This window comes from Acipenser ruthenus, chromosome 29 (genome assembly GCF_902713425.1).
Source record: "Acipenser ruthenus chromosome 29, fAciRut3.2 maternal haplotype, whole genome shotgun sequence".
NCBI lineage: Eukaryota > Metazoa > Chordata > Actinopteri > Acipenseriformes > Acipenseridae > Acipenser > Acipenser ruthenus.
The window spans coordinates 3305346-3326803 of NC_081217.1; the positions used below are offsets into that span (position 1 = coordinate 3305346).

The 21458-nt window shown below is 39.2% G+C and overlaps 1 protein-coding gene across 2 annotated transcripts in view; it reads left to right on the top strand.

Moving 5' to 3' along the window:
- The window catches only part of LOC117964489 (beta-catenin-like protein 1), a 31597-nt gene extending 15755 nt beyond the window's left edge, over positions 1-15842 (top strand). For both annotated transcript variants that reach the window (XM_034908109.2, XM_059003748.1), the window contains exons 12-16: positions 4088-4185; positions 4790-4870; positions 11039-11176; positions 11597-11669; positions 15151-15842. In XM_034908109.2, the coding sequence (XP_034764000.1) occupies positions 4088-4185; positions 4790-4870; positions 11039-11176; positions 11597-11669; positions 15151-15239 (479 nt within the window). In that variant the 3' untranslated portion in view covers positions 15240-15842. The remainder of the gene's footprint in view (positions 1-4087; positions 4186-4789; positions 4871-11038; positions 11177-11596; positions 11670-15150) is intronic.
- Positions 15843-21458: the final 5616 nt, after the last annotated feature.

A 21458-nucleotide genomic window follows, 5' to 3' on the forward strand; every position in this document is an offset into this window, starting at 1 on the left:
AACCACTCTCAAACATAAGAACATAAGAACAACATTATAAACAATAAGTTTGATCCCCACAAAATCCCTTCTGACATATAGAGAGCTTAATGGCTGGAAATAATAAAACCACGTTTGCATACAAAGTGAAGTAATTAAATTGACTTGTATTAAAACAGCAGTCAGCACATTCAGACATCTTTACAGCACAGCTTGTTTAAAATGCTGTATTAACAGAAGGAATAAAGCAACATTCTGTTCTATATACAAATACATTTCAAATATTGTGAAGAGTGGATATCATTGCAGGTATGAAGGGTCACCCTGTATTATGAATTGCAGTGGGTGCTGATGGTTCATCTCTGGGTCAGAAGGCCAGATGTTCAGATTTTCCATAGGAGAACACTTTTCCAGAGCAGTCTTTTCCTGTAGGCTTGTCCATTAGCATGTGACTGAGACACTTCTTCTCAGAGTTTCCACTGTGCAGTTTCATTGGCTTCATGCTGGGTTTGAATGCCAGAGACACGCATGGCACACACTCGTTTAATCAGCATTCCTCCCTGTGACTCATGGCAAATGTAATTAGAGATTGTCAAACACGGGCATCATTGATCAAAATGCATCCCAATGGACCACACAAACATTAATAATACAATAAAAAAAAGAAAGCTGGCTTGTGCTTAAATAACAATTTGTTTAAGCTGCTTACGGACCGTTTTTCTTAACTGAAAAACACTATCTGTGATTTGAAAAATGTTAGTGTTTTTCAGATCATTTTTCTACTCTCATTTCTGCAATGAAAACTGCATATTTTAATTAAAGGATCGTGGCAACTAGTAAGACGTGATGACAACAGTCCAATGTAAATGTATCATTTACTTATAATGCATGTGGGTGGTTGTAAAACATTTGGAATTACTAGTGTTCACAGCATTTTAAATCTTTAAAGTACAGTTACATGTAATGTGGTCCTTGTGGTATTTAAATGACAAAACTACTGCCGTGAATTATCTTCTTACAATAAATAAAATATTTAAACGTAGACAACAGCATCATCAACATATCCTTAATAAATTAGGTACCAGTAATTCAAATAAACAAGCCATGAAATATATTGGTGCTGGCGTGCAGAGCATTTCCAGTACCAATCCATTTTCCAACACAGAAAGATCTCCCCTTCCCTCAAGGTCACATTTATAGCAGAAGTCAACTGTAATGGTTTTCATTATTTTATTGGAGCAAAACTAGGTGACACGCACTGTACTTGGTAATGTTGCTGTCCTTCCTGCTGCCGGGTGACTGAGCAGCAGCTGCACAGGGCAGGACAGAAGGCAATGCAGTTCTCTTCCTCGCTCCTTTTGTGGTTTGAAAAACTCCCTGACCCGGAGCATCTTCTCACCAGATAATGTACAGCTGCCTATTCATTTCAAAGCTAATAAAAGGCTACAGTAATCTATCCCTGCGTTGACGTGAGCTAATAAAACACAGAGCTGGTTGCAAGAACAGTTTTTAAATCCTCCATTTGTTTATTTTACCAAAATTACCACTCAACACTAGTCTAATCTGAGGATAATGTTCTAGCCTACTGCTGGTTCCGCAGCTATATGTATACATGTTAACACATTAATTTTGATTTCACCTGCAAGCTACTGGTATGTCCCCTTTCCTGTACTTTTATATTAGAAAATTAAGCAAAAGGTCACGCTTTAGGTTCTTCATTTTTGCTTCTCTTTCTTAAAATCTACAAGATTCAGCAGCCTGTTGATGACCACTTCTTCATGTTCTGTATTGGCAAGGACCTCTTCTTAAAACACTCTCTCAACTAAAACCTTTAAAACTGAAGACATGTCTGGCTGGAAGACTTCCACCAACTCTGACTGAAATCCTGTTCAAATTTCAGGCTGAAGCCATTTATCCTTAAATAAATAAACACTGCAGAAAAAATAATAAAATCGACAGTTGCAGTTGTTGCTAAGCAACCTCACAAATCATTAGAAACCTCCAAGTTAAATAATTAAAGCTCTCAAGTTATATTATTCAGTCTAGCGGTTTGTGCAGGAGGCTGTGTGCCAGGAGACCTTGGTTATGAATCTCCACTCAGTCACTGAATAAATGTATGACCTTGGGCAAATCACTGTACCTCTTCATGGCTCACTCCCGCCAGCTATGAAACTAGGTACTGTACAAGCAAAACTCAAAGCAGCATCTGTCCACTCTGTTTTACACAGGGAATATTGAGTTCTATAAAGAGCTGAAGCTACAATAGCTGGATTGGCCTGTGCACTAGACACTGCTGTTGCGTGTTTTTCCACCACACCTGCAGTACCTTGTACATTAGCAGGCTGTCCCCAAAGGACAAGTCTGTCCTTGGGGTATTAGTGATAGTAGATGGGATTAAGGCAGGTATAGAACTCGCTGTCAGCTGTTTAAATATCCAATAACGTCCAAGTCTTGTTACAAACAACCAAGACGAAGTGTCTAGAACATGAAGAAAAAATGTCTTGTGTGTTTTAATGGATAGTGTGACAGCAGGAAAATGAATTCCTTAATTCTTAAAATAAAATAAAAAAAAAGTGAGAACTGGGTTTCTTTTTTGTACCAGAAACAAATGCATACACAACTTTAATGTCAAGTAAGCATATATGGCACAAACATGTCCCATTTTCAATACAACACAGCTTGAAAGAAATAGAGGTACAACATTAAATCAATTCATGCCACTAACAAATCCGAATAAGCAATACTAACCAGAAACTGTTCAGAGCAAGTAAATGCAAGGAGATTTATATGCAGCCGAGTGCCTGTTTGTTAGTTTTAATGAAGAAAAATCTGTGCACAGATTTCCATTGTCCCGACTTTCTGTTAAGCATGTCAGTGGATTCAATTTAGATGCATAGACTCCTAGTTTACAGACCTCTCTGGTTTGCAGCATCAAGGTCTGGAAAAGCTCCTAGACTGTGTAAAACCAGTTTCTTTGTCTTAATCATATGGCCACATGGTTCTTTTTGCCAGGCTTCCTCGAGAGCAGAGGGCAATCATCAGGGAATTGGGTGCGCTTTCGCCCCGCTCTTCCAATGAGGACTGTAATGTGTCATTTGTTACTGGTAAATTTATCCACCATCTGCATTCTTAATGTACTGCAAATTTCAGTCCCTGCACGGGATTTAAGGACATAATGGGAATGCTGTGGGAAGGGGAAGGGGGGGGGGCGGGGGTCTTGGTAGATTTTTGAAGGTAAAGGGTTGCTCCTGAATGGGAGACATCAAGACTTGAATTCCTTGTCATGCTATTGAATGGGTTGAGTGTCGGCCCCTACTGTGTCATCAACACTAGGATATTCCTTGGAGGCCTCAAGTCCAAGTACATACCAAACCCAACCTTCATGCCTAATTTAAAGAAGGTATCTCCATTCAAGCAGTCGTGATCATGTCCACAAATACATTATAGTTACTGGTTGTTTGTTAAACAAGAGTATAAGAGGTACAACGGTTCATTGTAGCCTTACAAACAAACAAATTCATTAGGTAAACCAATACTGAATTTGCTGCTGCTAGCCAGTTAATGCTACTGTCTGTACAGAAGGGTCTTTTATAACCATGAAGGATGTAATTCAAGTACAAACATGATGGGTATAAGAGCTGACTGTAACAGCCTCAGTTTATTGAAAATTGATATGGCCTTCTTTCACTTGCCATATGTCACCAATCCTAATAAAGTAAGTATTTGAAGTAATGACTTGGGCTTCACAAGGCTGTTCAGCATCAATCAAGGAAAAGTTTAAAGTATTTCCCACTCCTGTTTTACTAAAGATTCATGCTGACCTGATGGTACTAACAATGTTTTTCCAACACTGCTGTGCTGTGAAAGCAGACTGACCCAGTGCCCTGTTCTTACCTTTTTTTTTTTTTTTTTTTTTTGAGGGAATAAATGACGGTGTTTAAATTATCAATGTGCTTCAAATCATGCAAATGCTGTACAATTATAACCATCATAACCCTTTGCATAGTTAATTTACCATTATAATATAGTACATGCAAAAGCAGAATAAATGTACATATTGTTGTTGATTAGTGTAAGGTTTTTAATATTTACTGGTCTACCCTTGCAGAGCACGTGTGTTCCATTATTGCCACAATGCTGCGGAACCTGAAGGGCCAACAGAGAACGCGTCTCCTGAGCAAGTTCACAGAGAACGACTGTGAGAAGGTAAGCTGCCTTTCTGAATCTTCAGGTGTAAAACTTTTACCCCCAGGGGTAAAACTTGCTTTGGTTTCAGTGTATTTATCTCACCTGCACGCACTTGTGCCATATTAAAATCTCTACTGTAGGCAAGAGTCTGAGACACTGCAGGTATTGATTGCCCTGGGATAATGGCTTTCCTATTGATCACTCCAGCAACCCTCATTTGTAACACTAGAAGTGGAATTCACTGTGTTTGAGCAATGAGTGCCACCGCTGTCTCCAATGTGCTATATTACAAGAGCACTGCTTGCCATCATGCAGTATTATCTGCCACTGTGAATATGCTATTGCAGGAATTCAATATTTGCAATACCTCCTGTGTGATCCGTATATGGTGTGCTTGCAATATCCCAAGTCACATTTAAAGTAAGAATGATTCAGAAGCATTGACAGGCACATTGCCCCTTGTCCTCCCAGTTTGTTTTCTTACTTCCTATTTGAAGAGCCGCAGGGCTTCAGGATGCTTTGCCAGCCCTTCCTGTCCAGGGAGCAGCGGGTCCTTGGACTGTAAGCCTCCATCCCAGTTCTGTATCAGCAATGTGTGTTTCTGGCTTCCTTTCACTCCCAGGTCGACCGGCTGATGGAGTTGCATTTTAAATACCTGGAAGCAGTGCAGGTGGCCGATAAGAAGATTGAAGGAGAGAAACACGTAAGAGACCCGTTTACTTTGGGGGAGCTGAGACCACAAATCTCTGATGGACAGGTTTCCCAAAAAGAGTTTTGCGAAGCTACATTTGGATTATCCAAGGCATATTGTTAAGGGCTATTGGGTTGAGACTTACTCTGAAAAGTTGCACAAAACTGAATGTATTATGTGTATAAGACATGGCCATGCCAGCATGGTATAGCCACAGTAGGACCAACCAGCCCTGTGCCTAGATTTTACAAGCTAAATTGATAATTGTCCCATCTTCAAATACATGCAAAAGATTCTAATGAGCAGTACTTTGTTATTTATTACACCAGTGATGCTAAAGGCTGAGGTGAGACATTAGTGCTTCATTTCACCCTTCCCAGAATGGGTTTCTGTAATGGTGACTGGCATAATTGGTGCAGCATTCAAGGTGGTAACAAGCTTTTCAGTGCTCTTTGCAGAACACAGTCATTGTGCAGTCAGTGAAAATTGTTTGCATGGGGTACTGCAATTCTGACACGACTTGTTCATTTAAAATATTTGTTTTATGTATTTAAAGAAGAGACTATTATCTGTTCAGGGATACAAACATATTTAGCATGCAATGGTTGGACTGTAGAATATATTTTAATACAAATCATCCAAGAATATTAACAACAGTTTGCCTCATGTCAATTGGCCTCATAGTCTAGTTTATAATAAAAACAAGAGATAATAAAATTCAAGGTAAGTTGAGTAAAAATACTTTGCAATAATGTGCAAAGCTGCCGGGAGCAATTAATGGCGTAGCTAAGCTTTTCCCAGTAGCTTTTTCACAAACCGTTTTACTGCCACAGAGACGTTTTAAGACTTATGTAGCTGTCTGTTGACCTTCACAATCCTGAGACAGTAACCAAGTTGTTTTTAGACAACTGAAAAAATAAATGAAAATTCTGCCTTCTGCCAAAAGAGAGCAATAATCATGTAATTAAATTGCTTCCAGGCAAACAGGGATTTAGAGAGCTTATATTAGCCTTACAGCAGAACAGAGACAGTCTTAAGCCCTGGATATAGGTGAACAGATACTGCGTAGTCACACAGATGGGGATAGAGATACACGTCTATCCAGCAGAAAATTAATGCGATTGGATTCGGAATGTAGCTTATGAGATCTGTGTCCGATAGTGGGTTGCTTTCCGAAGGAATACCACCCGGATACATGAGCAGGGGTGGTAATGCTAGGCCATTGATCCTCCTGTGGGGCTGTGGCATATGCATTTCCCACAAAAAAGGAATGAAGTGATAATTAAAACTACATGGGCTGCAGGTGATAATGTATATACTGTAGGTGCTAGGGTAAGCAGTCTACTGTACTTTTTAATTATTGTACCTTGCCACTGTGGCCTCAAAAGTAAGAATAGAACTGAAGAAACAGGAGTCTGGTATTGGGGGTAGGATTGTACTGCAGCTGCACTGTTAAGGTTTTGGTCACGCACAGATTCAAAAAATCTATTTTGGTTCTTAATTCTCAGACCCCTGAGACTGCACTCTGTACTTCCACTGCAGGAAAGAAACACTGAATTAATTTAAACTTTGGGGTGCAGTTAGGTAATGTGCAGAGGAGTAGAAAGCAAACTTTCCTTGTGAATGTTTTCATTAAATATTAAAAGAGCACGGTGCCTGGAGTTTAATTCAGCTTGAGCGTATGTGATTCTTCAGGTGTACACTCTTGGCATAAGAATATTGAAAGGGATTGTAGTTGAGCTCCCTTAGTGAAAACTCCAATAAAACATGAAATATTTGTTTAACCTTTTCAACACTAAGTAATCCAACTTTATAATATAATTTTAAAATGTCAAACTCTTGTTTCATGGAAAATATCTGCCTATAAATATGTGTGACGGGGGACTGCCCCGTCTTTATGAACGTGGTTGGGACTGGCAGGGAGGGGGTTAAAATTCCTCCATGCCAGGAAAACATGTGAGAATGTGGCTGGAGCCCTAATTGAATAATCAGCAATTATTGATTAATTGGGCTCCAGCCACAGGGGATAAAAGCCAGGGGAGAGGCCCTGGCTAAGAGGAGAGTTCTGGAAGGAGAAGAAGCAAGTGTTCACCAAAAAAAACACACAAAACAAAACTTACAAAAATATGACTTCCAGGCTGGGCCTTGCCTTCACTGGTTTGCCACATGAACAAAAACAGCACACACAGAAAAACACTTGCTGCTTCTCCTTCCAGAACTCTCCTCTTACCCAGGACCTCTCCCCTGGCTTTTATCCCCTGTGGCTGGAGCCCAATTAATCAATAATTGCTGATTATTCAATTGGGGCTCCAGCCACATTCTCACAATTTTTCCTGGCAGGGAGGAATTTTAACCCCCTCTCTGCCAGTCCCAACCACGTTCATAAAGACGGGGCAGTCCCCCGTCACAATATGTTTCTAGATAAATATGTTGTGCAATATCATTTTGTAAGCAGCTGTAACATTTTGGTATAACTGTAGTTTGCACGACCCACAAATTAACAGGATGGTTTATGAAAAACAGTATAAATACATGACAGATGTTAAATCTGGAAGGTTGTCTTCAAGGCTATTTAGCAAGAAACCAGTAATATGGTAGCAAAATAGCCCAAGCTTTGTAGCCAGTTGCAGAGGAAAAGAGACAGCAGCTCTAAAGGAAGAGTGCTGAGATTGCGTGAAATTGATTAGCACCAATGGCAAGTAATTACTGCCGCAGCTCTGTCAGGTTAATAAGGATTTCTGCAGGTCTGCGGGCTCTGAGTAACTACTGCCAGAAGCTTGAACATCTGTACTCCTAATAGTGTTGTCATAGCACTGCCACTTTTACGGTGTTGGCACATTTTGAATGCAAACATTGGGAGACGTAATTATAACTCACAGGTTTTATGGAATGGCAGTAAAAACGGTGTTAATTTCTGAGATGTAAAACTTGGTATGTTCTGGTAAAAAAAAAAAAAATAGCATGTCTTTCACTATTGCTGCAATTGTGAAAGACATGCTATGTGCTGTCGGGTAGAGATGACATGTTGGTCATCATTGCCAGTTCGCTCCAAAGTGAATCTCATTGCTAATTTCCTGATTCTCTTTACCTCTAGGAGTGAGGAGAGCCTCAAGCTCCAAGAGCTTGGGTAGCAAGCAGAATATGTTTTGTACATTTACAACAGGGCTTGTACCACAAGCTTTTATATGAAAAATATGAGTGCAGGGGTGTGTACTGGCTGTTTAAAAAACGAAGGCGATGTTTCTTTAAATGCTGGTTGAGGCTTTATTGTGACTGATGTGATTTTATAAAATATGGATTTTGTTGTGTGTTCAAATGTTGTTCTCTGCTGCACTTGTAATTCAAGATAGATGGTGATGTGGGAGGAATGAACTGAGCAGTGCCACTAATAATCCACTGTTATGTTGAAGGTCAAACTCACAGCAAACATGTTTGTAACTGGAACCAACATTCTGTGTACTGTATAAAAAAAAAATAACAGAGTAATAACATAGGTTGGAATAAGTTTTACTGATATTTAAAAGAGATTTTTTTGAGTTTTTGTGCCTGTATCTTTTTTAAATGTGTATCAAGCGTATATGGTTCCTGGTTTTCAGTTAAAAAAATAATGAAACGCCCCCAAAAGGAGAACCTCTCAATTGGATTGTTTTACATAACCAGCAAACGGCAAACTCTGTCTCTACAAATGTTAATTATGTGCAGAGGAAAAGCTAAGATGCATTTAACGGGAATAAAATATACGTAGTAGAGTAGAATCACAATAATGTGATTGTTTGTTTCTGTTTCTTGTGTTTTTTTTTTTTTTTTTGTTTCCCAGCTAATTCAAATTGAAAGAATATTCTAACATGAAAAGCCCATCTCCTAGCCCCAATATGGCGTGGTATGTTTTTCCATTCACGCTACAGAGTGTATAGTAAGGCATAGACATGTCTGTTCTCTGACTTGTCCCAAAAAGGAGAAATTGATACTGCCAGGCTTTGAAAGTCGATTCCCGTTTTCTGCTTACAGTTTAATATTCTAATGGCTCCAGTCATAATCACAAATGCCTCCCTCTGTCTATCGCAGCATTTTTACATTGCTTCCAGGAATATCAGTTGCATGGCTTTATTCTGTTCTGCTTTTTTCTTGTTTCTGGAAGTGCGGGGCCCTCACAAATAAACTGATGTGACAGGCCTTGTAAACACAAAGTGCCAAGCACAAGGAGAGAGCTGATAAAATAAAGCAGGGGGTTTAATCCACTGTGCGTCAGCCTGGATTTATTTTCTTTGAAGGGTGGGCGGGAGATGAGATCCCCAGTAGCCTCCTACATTGCTGCTAATTTAATATCGCAGCAAGTAGGCACAAACACTATAAGATGAGTCCCATGCATCTTATCTGGTATCAGGCAAACCAGATATCCTGGAATTGAGTAAAAAACAAAACAACTAAACCCCCTTTAAGAAGATATCTTCAGCCAGCTTTTGGATAGAGTGACCAGCAAAGCTCTAAGTTCCTCTGAGTTTAAGATTTCCCCATCCAAGCTGAGGACGAGGTAAACAGACAGTCCTTGTTTTATCCCGTGCGGTGTTGGCACTTAACTTTGCTTGGGGGGGGAAAAAAAAAAGAAAAAGACGTGAAGGACTGCTGTGCTGCAAGTAGTTAATCTTGGGTTGTCTTTCGGGACTGAACCATAAAATAAAATTTGCTTACTAAGGTGTGTGCACGTTAGTTTGTATTGCATGGTGGATTGAGGCTGCAGTCTCTTCATGGGCGTCACATGCACATAGCCAGAGTTGTGCTTTTCTTTCTTTATTTTTTGAGCAGGGGTCTATTAAAAAGCTGATATCTGAGTGAGGCGTTAATTAATAATACGTGTGTGTGCATATAAGCGATGTGTGAGGAATGTCTCACGAAAATGGGGTAGGCCCACCGTTGTCCAGGATGTTATATGCACCCCTCATGTGGAAAGAGAATTTTGTTTTCTAAAATGTAATAATTTACCCCTTTTTATATACTATCAGTATGCATAAACTCCCACCCATGTCCTTCTGCCTCTACAGTACTCTATTGCATGTTCATTTTGCAGAATACCATTGCACCAAGGCCTTGCCAATTTCCGCCTGAAAGCTTATGACCTAAAGGGAGAAGCTATTTCAATAAGAGCAATTATTTTTTTGCAAAAATGCCAACTGTCGTATACCTTGTGGAACAGCTGCACAATAAAAGCAAGTGTCCTTCTAGCTGAAATCTGCCAACACTGAAAACTGCTGTGATGCTTGTTGAATGGTGACAGGGTGCCAAAGCGCCAGGTCTTTCAGCTGAAAATCAGCCAAACTGGAGCGCTGAAATCCCAAAACAGAGCCTGCTGAGACTAACCCCAATGGGAATAATGTTACTTCATGTCCTGTATTTTTTAAACCGCGTGTCCAATCTGAAGAACAACGGACACCTGGCTGGATGGCTATGAAACCTAATAAATAAAGCAGCTCTCAACTTGTTTCTTGTCTGTTGGATATGAATAACAATGAGTAGTTCTGAAAGGTGTTGACATCACAAACTATACGCCAATTAAGACGTCTCTATCAACAATGTTCTGCCCTGTCGTTGCATTTGCACATTCCAATCCCTGTCATTTAAAATCCAGTATTGCTTTTTTGTTAGCTTGTTTTTACTTGGTTTGTATTACTATTATATATTAAATGGCAAGGTAAGTGCTTATACAGGCATCATGTTTAGCACTTTCATGCATAACATATTGAAAGTAGCTGAACAAAATAGTGCAATATAAAAAAATAAAAATAAACTTGTGTCAAGTCTGGACTACAGCATTAATAATGAGGTAAGGATGTTCGTTGTTTTAAACTTAGAGGCTTTGCTTGAATCATCTTTTTTTATTCTTTCCGCAAGACTTGAAAACCTGTATTTTTTAGGAATTAAAATGATCACTGGCAGGGGAAATGGCAGTAAAGATGTGCGAATGGATTAAGCGACACACAGATGGATGAGTAAATAGATAGAATAGGCAATGCATATATAGATGAATAGAGATCTACATGCATGAATTCATGTAATAATAAATGGTTACATAGATTGATCAATATAAAATTGGATTCACTAATGGATGGTTGGATTGATGGATTGGTAAACTACAGCAGAAAATAATGAATTGCTTGGGTGTTTTTTTTTTGTTATCTTCTCCAGGATATGGTGCGCCGAGGCGAGATTATTGAAGACTCCATGGAAGAGGAATTCTATCTGCGTCGCTTGGATGCTGGGCTCTTTGTCCTTCAGCTGCTCTGCTACATCATGGTGGAGATTAGCAATGCCAGTATTCCCCAGGTAATTAGAGAAAGCAGCCAGCTGCTCCCTCAGATCTCTGGAAACCTGTTACAGCCATGCACTTCTCTCTTACTGAGTTTGTCACTCTTCTGACTCGAGCAATAGTGATTAATTCTACTCCAACCAGTTTTCATTAAGCCTGGTCACAGGCACGTGACACCGAGTGCAGTCGGCCTTTCATCACCACATGATATGCAGAAGAATGGCCTAGGAAGAAAGCTTTGACACAGAATGAAAAATGGGTGGAACTGAGGACAATGTGCCAGTTTGTTTAAATATTAGTGAACGCTTAGAGAGCCCGGAATAGAGATTGTGTCTGTTTGGGTGTTGTAAAAAGATCAAACGGACATGAGAAGCCTTAGGAGGATGAATGTAATTTTATGTATTTTGTTTGGTAATTGCATGCATTTTGTATTTTAGCTACAACAGAGGGTACACCAGATTCTGAACTTGCGAGGCGGCTCAGTCAAAGTTGTGCGACACATCATGAGGGGTAAGTCTTTGATTTTTTTTTTTTTTTAAACGAAAGGTAGTACTCGAGACATGACTTTCATCAAACAGGTAGGTAAGGTAGACCACATTCAGAACTTTCAATAGGCAGTCAGAGGAGTCCTAAAATTAACTTTAACATAAATGTTCTAAATTCTAAAGGGGGCTTTAATCCTTTGTTGGGCCAGCTTGTCAATGATGATGAACAAAATGCAAAAGAGCTATTGTCCAAGACTGGCACTGGAGGTGGCTTTTTGAAAACAGTCTTGTACCATCACAGTGTTTTACAGCTTGGCACCTTACCCAGCCACTTGTTTTTCAAAAAGCCACATTAATATAACCAAGGGAGCTGTGCCAATTCATTGGCACTGATGAAAACGAAACAGTGTAATAAAAACCCATCTGCTGAAAAACATGAAGCAGAGCCGGCATTTAGCTGTTGACTGTTTTGGCTGAAATTGCAGTCCTTTTTTATATTCTGTGTTTTCATACATTTGCTGTGTTTTAGTGTTTAAAAGCAAAACCCATACATATTTATGGAGTTAAACTGTAATACTGTAATTCTTTGACTAAGGGCCTGGTTTAATTTATGTTGAGGAACAATATGGAGCATTGTTAATTGCATTTGAGAATGCAGAATGTCTCTGGATTCCAGTCATACCAGTGAAGGTTGGTTGCTCCCTTGCAGAGGGAAAAAAAACTTTATGTATATTCTGCACCAATGTATCCAAAGCTGCATTGAAAACTGGTCAATTTGAGGGAATTTTAATCCTTTGCGGTCCATTTATTTATGCGTGCATATCAACATGACACCGAGTACTGAATCTCCAGCCCCGCCCCACCCCACCCCACCCCACCCCACCCCTTGTTCGCTGTATTTATCACATATCTCTTCATAGTCGTGCATTCTGATAAATCATCTCTTGATCACTTGATTTATCACCAAACTCCTCAATAATGCTATCCAAGTCATTATTTTATTACTATAACATCTCAAAAAGCTTGGCAAATGTCAGTGATTTCCTTTGGGCGCTGGATGCGGAAGCAGCTGTCTTGTTTATGTCTGTGTTGTCTGTGGTGAAGCGACTATATGTATTGCTCCGTTCCGCCTCCATTTTTCCCGCTTCTCTTGGCCTCTCTCGGCCATTGAAAGCTTTTCTCTGCTTTTTCCGGAGAAAAAACGACTAAGAACCTGAGACTGACGCCTTTTTGATGATTTCGGACCTGGTCTGACATAGGACCGCAAAGGGTTAAGGGCATCTGAAACTTTCTTTTTCCGATATCTTTGGTCCCGCTGTTATTTAGCACCCATCTCCATTGGGGAGATTGCTTTTGCTATTTACAATTGTGCACATATTCTGTCAAGTGTAAATTGTCTCACACAACTCCTTTTTTCCATTTTCTTTTACTACCCATGTTTGTATGGCAGTCTGCCCGAAAACAAGACAATCTACAAATCCTACAAGGAATGGAACATAGTGCTTAAGATGCTACTGCAAGGAAATAGATTGTAGGTTAATTAAGTGTAGACTCGAATACTAATGAAGCCCTGTTGATTGTGTTACTGCCTCCTCCACATGCCTTGGCCAGACACTGGGGAGGTGTACCCCAAGGAAAGGCTCCTCAAAATCATAGTGTTTTCAGTTTCCCTGGTAACCTGAAACTCCTAGGTACCCCTGCTGTGCCATCAAATAATTTCTCACTGCCATTGCCAAAACAGGGGAATATCAGATTGTGTTTTGTGTGTGTATCCTGTATAAGAGAGTACAATACAAATTACATCCCAGTAAATTACATCCCAGTTGTGCCCATTGGGGACAGAAAGAAATGCTTTGTCAGCATCCTCTTCAGAAACACTAAACAGAGTGAAGGCATTTGATATTGGTCCAGATATGTATTATCCCTATAACATTATAAAGAAAGTCATGACTGTAAATCAAATACAAATCCTCAGTACTGGTTTTACAGCATTATAACACTAGAACTACACAAACCTATCAGTTGTTGTTCTTCTAACGCATTTGCCAATCCTTCAAAACTCACAAGACATTGACAAAACTGAAGCCGTGTGCTGTATGAACATTTATGACATTGGGGCTGCTGAGATTTTCTATTTTATTTTCCATGACAATTTCACACCACGTGTCTCGCCCCTTTAAACTCTCTTAAATCTATGTTTCTACCAACTTCAGAGCCAATGACCAGATCGTATTTACTATACACCTGGTCATGCGACACACCCTATAAATTGCGGTTGAATTTACAGTTCCATGGCCCTCTGAAACTATGCATGTCTGACATTGTTTAATTTAAGTGCAAATCCTTTTTCTGGATGCTAACCGCCCCCCCCCCCCCCCCCCCCCTCCTTTTGTAGCCAGTTTTTCTGCTGCTGAAAATGTTTCAATATATTTTCACTCAAAATGCTTCTGTGGGTTGAGTGAAGTGTGTGCCTGTTCTTCTTTGCTTTATTGTTTTTCTGTGTAGTAAAGAAAGCATTATTAGATGTTGCCCATCACCATGGGGATTGCTACCTGTGGACATATTATGCATTCAGGTTTAAATAGTGGAAATCTCAGTATATGGAAAGCCTAGTAGGATTAAATGCTTCGGTACCAAAGGATTTTAAAATGCACCAAAGCCTGTGCTGTATGAATACTTATGACATTGAGGGTTGCTGAGATTTTTATTTTCCATAACAACAAAGCTTATGTTGCTTCCTTTTGACATAGTCTTGGACAGCTGCCCTTTTTAATATGTATGAGCTGCCAGAGTAGCAAGGAGACTTCTGCAGGTTTAATTGGACACGACTGTACTAGGCAGGCACTTAAATGGTGTGTGTCATATAGGGACTAGTGTAAAGCAGGCTTGGGCCACAAGGGGTGAAAATGAAAAACACAGCTTAATTTACAAGTTAATTTTTTTCACTGCATCTGTTTAAACAAACCTGTATTCTTCAAAACAATATGATGGCATGTGTTTCAAATCTTCAGGGATCAGAGAGAGTGACTTTAAAATACTATAGATGCATGCTTTGTAAGCAATAAGCATGCTAAAGCATTAGTACTAGAAGAAATTCATTTGAGAAGCTTCCCAAAGGAAACCATTTCTATCTTGTATGTGACCTTACATTAAGAGCTGCCAGACTGAAACAAAATGTAGAGAATGTTTAAGAAAAATATTATCGTAATAATACGGTTCATTAAATCATTGTTCAATTGATGAGGTAGATGTTTAGCCTCTTGTGCAGAACATGTGCCTACCTAAAGTAGACAATCATTGTTTGGTCTCTATCCTTGACCTATACAGCCGTTAGGGGCATACAGAGTAACATGGTTATATTTGTACGGTGCCAGTAATGCCCTAGCAGGATTTAACATTGTGGTGCAATGCACTAACCAATGACCCACCATTGCTTTTTAACCAGCTCTGGATCACAATGTATTGTTACTGTTTCAGAATTAATATCTATAATTCATATTTTGCAGAGTTTGCAGAAAACCTAGGAGATGGAAAGAGCGAAGAATTTAAAGAAAACGAAAAAAAGATGATTCTTGACTTACTAGAAAACTTCTAACCTATCGTACTTAACTGTGGAACAAGAGTTTTGAACACCTAGATCAATGGAGAAAATGTTGCAATTCACTGGTACCTTGCAACGGTGTATTCCTGAAACAAAGATCCAGCCAAACATCTTTATTGTCATCATGGTTTTACTGTACTTCTTGATCTGTATTCAAGCAGGATGTTGATGCTAATGTCTGTAGTGACATGTTATGTAATAGCATTCAAGTGGCGCTTTTATAAAAAAAAAAAAAAAAAAAAAAAAATGTAAAATGTAATTCAGACCCTTGTTTGTTAAGGACGTGTCTTTGACATACCTACTTAACAGTTTTTTTTTGTTTGTTTTGTGGATGTAAATTACTTTTTTTATATATGTATGAGAAATGAATCTTTGTTAATAAAGACAGAGAGTCTATTAAAGTGTATAGGTGAAAAGCAGTGATGTGTGAAATGAAAAAGATTGCATTTCATTTTGTACTCTGTGTGTGTGTATTTGTCACACGCTTCTATTGCTGCAGTGGTTCTGCTATTTTTGTATTTTTAGATTCTAGTACATCCTATATAGCTACAAATGTCATTTGAAGAAAAAAATAAAACTGTGATTTGCAATTTTGAATGGTTCTGATATTGAGTCCAACTTGTTGCAGTCCTGAAACATGGAGTTAACCCCAATATGTCTTAGCAATCACAGTCATTGCATCTTCATTGATTGTGACAGAGCCATTTCACTTGCTGATCAATAGTAATAATTATAACTGACCAATTGTAATAAATTGCCCTAGGTAGAAAAGTGACTGGTTAAATGTGGTAGCTGTGACCTTTTACTGTGGTTCTACTTGCCTTTTTTGGTCACAAGATCACCAGCTTTATCCCCTTGTCATATTAAATGCCTAGAATTGACAGGCTGCAGCTTTACCACTGAGACTCTCTGTCTGGAAAGGATCAAGTTCCCTGGTAACAGGCTGTCTGCAGTTCTTAACTGAGCAAATGCAGGGCCCAGGTAGGTGTCATATGTTGCTCTCTCTGCCGACACATCCAGACATCAGCTTCAATTCTGTCTGCACCACTGTACGTTCTAATCTGATGGGGGAAAAATCTGTGAAGGTGGTTTCCCAGCTAAGTGTAAAGTCACCTGTACGTTTTATCAATTTATCCGTTACCAATGTGATAATATAAAAATATATTCTGGCAAATGATACATTTGGGAAGTGGAGAAGCTACCCTTCCAGAATTTTAAAAAAGGAATACAAAAGACAGCACATAATTCCTAACCCGAGTATGGATAAAATCAAATAATGCATTGTATTGTTCTGTTGAGCTCATGGGGTCGCTACCCCTTATTTTGTCACTCAATGTCACAGTTGTGAATGTTTACAGTGGTAATTTCACACACTTTATCAGGATTTAACATGCTTTTTTCCACCAATTCTTTCCTGTGCTATACAAAGCAGTACTTTATTTTATTATGGTAATGGATTGACTAGAAGTAACATACTTGTGCTGAAGAGTTCATAATGAACATGTTGTGTTTTTGATGGTGTGCAAGTAAGTCGTTTTTTTGTCAGTTCAGCTAATGTTTTATTTATTATTATGATGTATTCATATTCAGTTGTGAAGCTCATGGAAATTTCATTTTAGGTACCCTTGATCCCCCCCCCTCTCATTAGTACTATAAATATGCATAACCAGACAATGATAATTTCAAGGCAACCCCAAAAACAAACAAAAAAAATCTGTCTTGGGAGACCAACATATTTTTAGCGGTCTCCAGATATTCCCAAGGACAAATGACATGGCAGCAAAACCGTTTTTATTCTGCTGCTACTATGTTGAAGGAGCAGTTCACTTTGAATGTTTGTGTCCTAGTTTTAGATTTTTACACCCATTTGTCATTTAAGAAGACCTGTCCAATACGATGTGAGGATTGTGACAGTGATACAGTGCTAGGGTTATTCCGTTTCTGGTTCGGATTGTGCTATTCCGTTGTGACTTTGTTGTATTGTTACAACACTATTCAGTCGTGTTTTGGTACGTCTCTTCTCTTTGCATGCAGTTAATAAGTCTTGGTGTCAGGGTTCTGGATGATCCCAGATGTTCAACCAGCAAGAGGGAGGCATAATAAGACATCTTTTATGAGTGGGTGGTGGTTGCTTTTTAAAACACTTGTATTATACTTAGCATTAACTGTTATTAAATGTCTGATTTAATCTAGAGGTTCAGGGGTCTGTACTGTATATAATCATAAAATAAGCTATAATTGCTTTGAAAATCTCCTGCTGAGTGCCAATTGTTCAGTAATAAATGGTGCTGTGGTGCTATCTAGTTAGCATGGTTAGCTATTTCATACAATAATCTTTGAATCGGGTTGAGAAAAGCCATGTGTAATGAACGGCTGATTGGTGTAAACTGATGTATTCAGCAGTAATGATACTAATAAAAATAATAAATGGCTGGCATTGCATTATATTTCTCATATTCTGTCTAGAAGCACTTTGCAGCAAACACCCATAATCACTGATTATGTTATGACACCATTGTATTATGAGCAGTCATGCAACAATTTCACAGCAGAGCAGTCATGGAATAATTATCTTTCCAAGAAGTGAATCAAGTGCCGTAGTAAGTCATTTCTACGGTTTGAAATCTAGATGAGGAGGACGTTCTTGTACTGGGAGGCAAAGATTTCAGAAGAGTCACAGTCATCAAGCAGGGAATAGCAAAGGCTATTAAATTGGTCATGGCATATCTGAAATTAGGAGGCTGTGTGGTCCCCGGTTCAAATCTGCGTGGCCTTGAGCAAGTCACTTCACCTCCTTGTGCTCCATCTTTCGGGTGAGACGTAGTTGTAAGTGACTCTGCAGCTGATGCATAGTTCACACACCCTAGTCTCTGTAAGTTGTCTGGATAAAGGTGTCTGCTAAATAAACAAATAATAATTTTACATGATTGTCAGAATGATTAAATACGGGCCATAGTGTTTTGTGACTAAAATTTTTCAGGGAACATGGGCAAGTGGTCCCCTACAATCTAGGTCTTTGTTCTAGATTGTTTAGTTGAATCGTTTGAACCTCCATACAGATCTTGAAGTGTTTAATTTTACCAGTTAAATGTTGAGTGTTCTCGCGGAACGTGGGCAGCCAGGCCTGGGCGTGGGGATTGTGGTGGAAAGAACAATAAAAGGCATCATCAGCAGCAGACTGCCCTCTGAGAGGCAAGTGCATTGCAAGTGTGCCAAAACTACGCTTCTCTCGTAATAATCAAGATAATTATCTAACTAATTTCTTTCTGCCGCAGGCCTTTTCGCTTCGTGAGGCAACAAAGACGTTTTTAATATTCTCTGCATGAATATTCATTAGTTTCCTGGATGAGACTAATGTGGCAATCCGCTTCAGATAAACATCTTTAATGTAATTGGATAATTTGTGTTAATCATGCAAGCAATGGAAATCCCCCAAAAAATGAAAGCCCTCTAAACACAGGTTTGTGGTGAAATGTGAGTGACGTGTTGTCATTGAAAAGCATTTTACTGTCAATTGTCTGTGCGTAGGATGTTTCAATTCCTGATTACTGCAGTCAATACTCTGCAAGATCACTTTTATGTGATATATATATATGTGTGTGTGTGTGTGTGTGTGTTTTAAACATTAGCGTTTGTGAATATGGAAGAATTAAAGGATGCTTTTTTATGTATATTAATTAGATCTTTGTGCTTCCATTGGTGTTATCCCACTGTCCAAACCTATCAGTAGTTGTGACTGATACCACCATTTGACATGGTAATTAAGGAGCCTTTTGAAATGAATTATTTATTGGAAAGTCATCCAGGCTCTTCTAAAAGAGACGTCACAACATAGTGCTCATCACTTTGCTGATTCAGCTGATAGTGATATCCTAGGTAGTAATGTCTTGCTTGTAGTAGAACTCCTCTGGGGCTCAGTACACTAAATACCACTGAGACACTGCCTCGTGCTTAAACCGTGACCTGCGATCAAAGAGTCTGATTATCATGACTATTACATTCTATATAGTGGCCACTTATTGAACCATGATCCTGCACTGTTCTGGTCTATACTGCGAGTGTTTGAGCTGCTGCACAGTCTCTGGATTGCACTCATCAGTAGTTATTGACAGGTGACACAGTGTTTGATTTCTAGTTGCAGTCTTGGATGCTGTGGCTAAAATTTGCACCCACTGGACAGCTTATGACAAGCCCTTATATACTGCACAGTTATCCAGTGCCACCTGCATGAAGCTAAATTCACTGATTATAAAGGGATAAATCAAACTGACGATAGAGCTGTCCCATCTGCAGTAACAATAAGAGGCAGATACAGACTTCCCAAGGAGGTGTGTTGAGATGGGTATTCCACAACAAACAATGCTTCTGATCATGACCATTGAGAGTGAAGCATAGCGCAATAATGGCTATAGATGTGCTGGCAGGACCCTGCTTCTTGTATCTGAAACTCGGAGAACCGTTCCCTTATGATTATAGTTTGTTATTTGTGTGCATGTCTGTTGTATTATCATTCCATAATGGCACGGTGTCCTACGCTGTCTAGTGCAACCAGCTGAATGCAGCAGCACATTTTAGAAAAGCTGAATGCCGAATCATCTCAAATGCAATCAAAAGAGCACGTTGTTCTTATTTATGGCAGAACGCTGCAGGGGTGACAGGCGTGCCAACAAAAGCCCCCCTATTTATTCACTCCACATTGGGCTGTGTTTGTAGATGAAAGTAACAGATTGCACTAAAAAGTGAGAGTGGAACTTAATTAGAAGAAACAAGATAATCTTCCTTTCGGCATCTAAGAAAAGCGGAATGACGTGCCCGCCATATGTGCTAGAACAAGGCTTTTTATGACGTGCGTTTGGGTTATTTTTAGGTATACAGGTGTACACAGTGTCAGGTGTGTGGGCGTGAGCTGAAGTAAATGTACTTCTACTGCACTGTCCTGTTACCATCATGCCTTCTGCATGATACGGTATGTACCAGAAAGAGTTAGATGTGACCCTGAGGAGATATTAAGTTTCACTGTTGTGGCTATGCTAACAGTAATATCTTTAAACCACGGGACTGAAAAGATCTCTCCTCGAATTTAAATGCTGTATTTCTCCAATCGTTTGTATTACTGACATCGACTGTCATCAAGTCGGGAGCCTTATTCAAAATAATAATTATGCAGTACTCTAGAAAGGCAAAACAGATCAGTGGTGCTCATCATGGCTCAGCAGGTGATGTAAAAAAAATCCTGGCCGTATGAGATAAAACGGCACTTGTACACAACTCTCTCTCTCTCCTGATAATTAGATCAAATACTGGCGTCTGAAAACGCAGTGCAATTCGCAATAGGGGTTATTATAATTAATGAGACTGCGTGTTGGCCACAGTGTGTTGCCGACCGCTACTGAATGAGTAGTTTTCCTCTAAAATTCTGATCAGAGAGTCTTGCTTGATTTATGTAGTGTTTGCCGTTCTTAATTATTTGCAATATATGAATTACAGTATATAAACGTTTCTATGGTGAAATTAATCTTACCGAAAATGACTCTCAATGTATGTGTGGTTGTGTACCCTTGATTGATTGGCTGTAACTCGCATATTTCGTTTATATCTGAAGTGAAGTTTCTTAGCTGGTGAAAGCAGTGTTCCTGCAAGGCGGGAGCTGTTCACCGGCGCTGGTGCTGAAACCTCAGAAAAACAGTATTTTCCACAACTCAAAGAAACTTCATTCGAAAGTTGTATCACATCTAACAACACGGTTTATATAGCAGTTGTTGCATTTGCGGGTGTACTGTAAAAACAGGCTAAGTAATTTAAAAGTCCATTAACTAATGTATAGTTGCATTCACGGTTATTTGGCACTTTTTTGTGGCGGTTTGTAACTTTTTAATCACGTTTGCAAATTATTGAAATGTGTACTAAATGCAACGAGTGCACAAACCCACGAAATCAAGGCTGCTTAACACTAAAGCAGTTTCTTCGAATAAGGAATATAAATTTTCCTTACAGGTAAATATGATAACTAAATATTTAACTTGATCAATAAAAAAATAGTGAGAAATAGTGAGATACAGATGCAAACACACGCAAGGTATTTGAGAGCACGCTGGCTGAGCCACTAAGCAAATGATAATATTATGTACCACAAATAGACTATCGGAATAAATCACCTATTGATTACTAGTCACATCTAGTTAGTAGTCCTGAGTGATGATACTTTTACAGGTG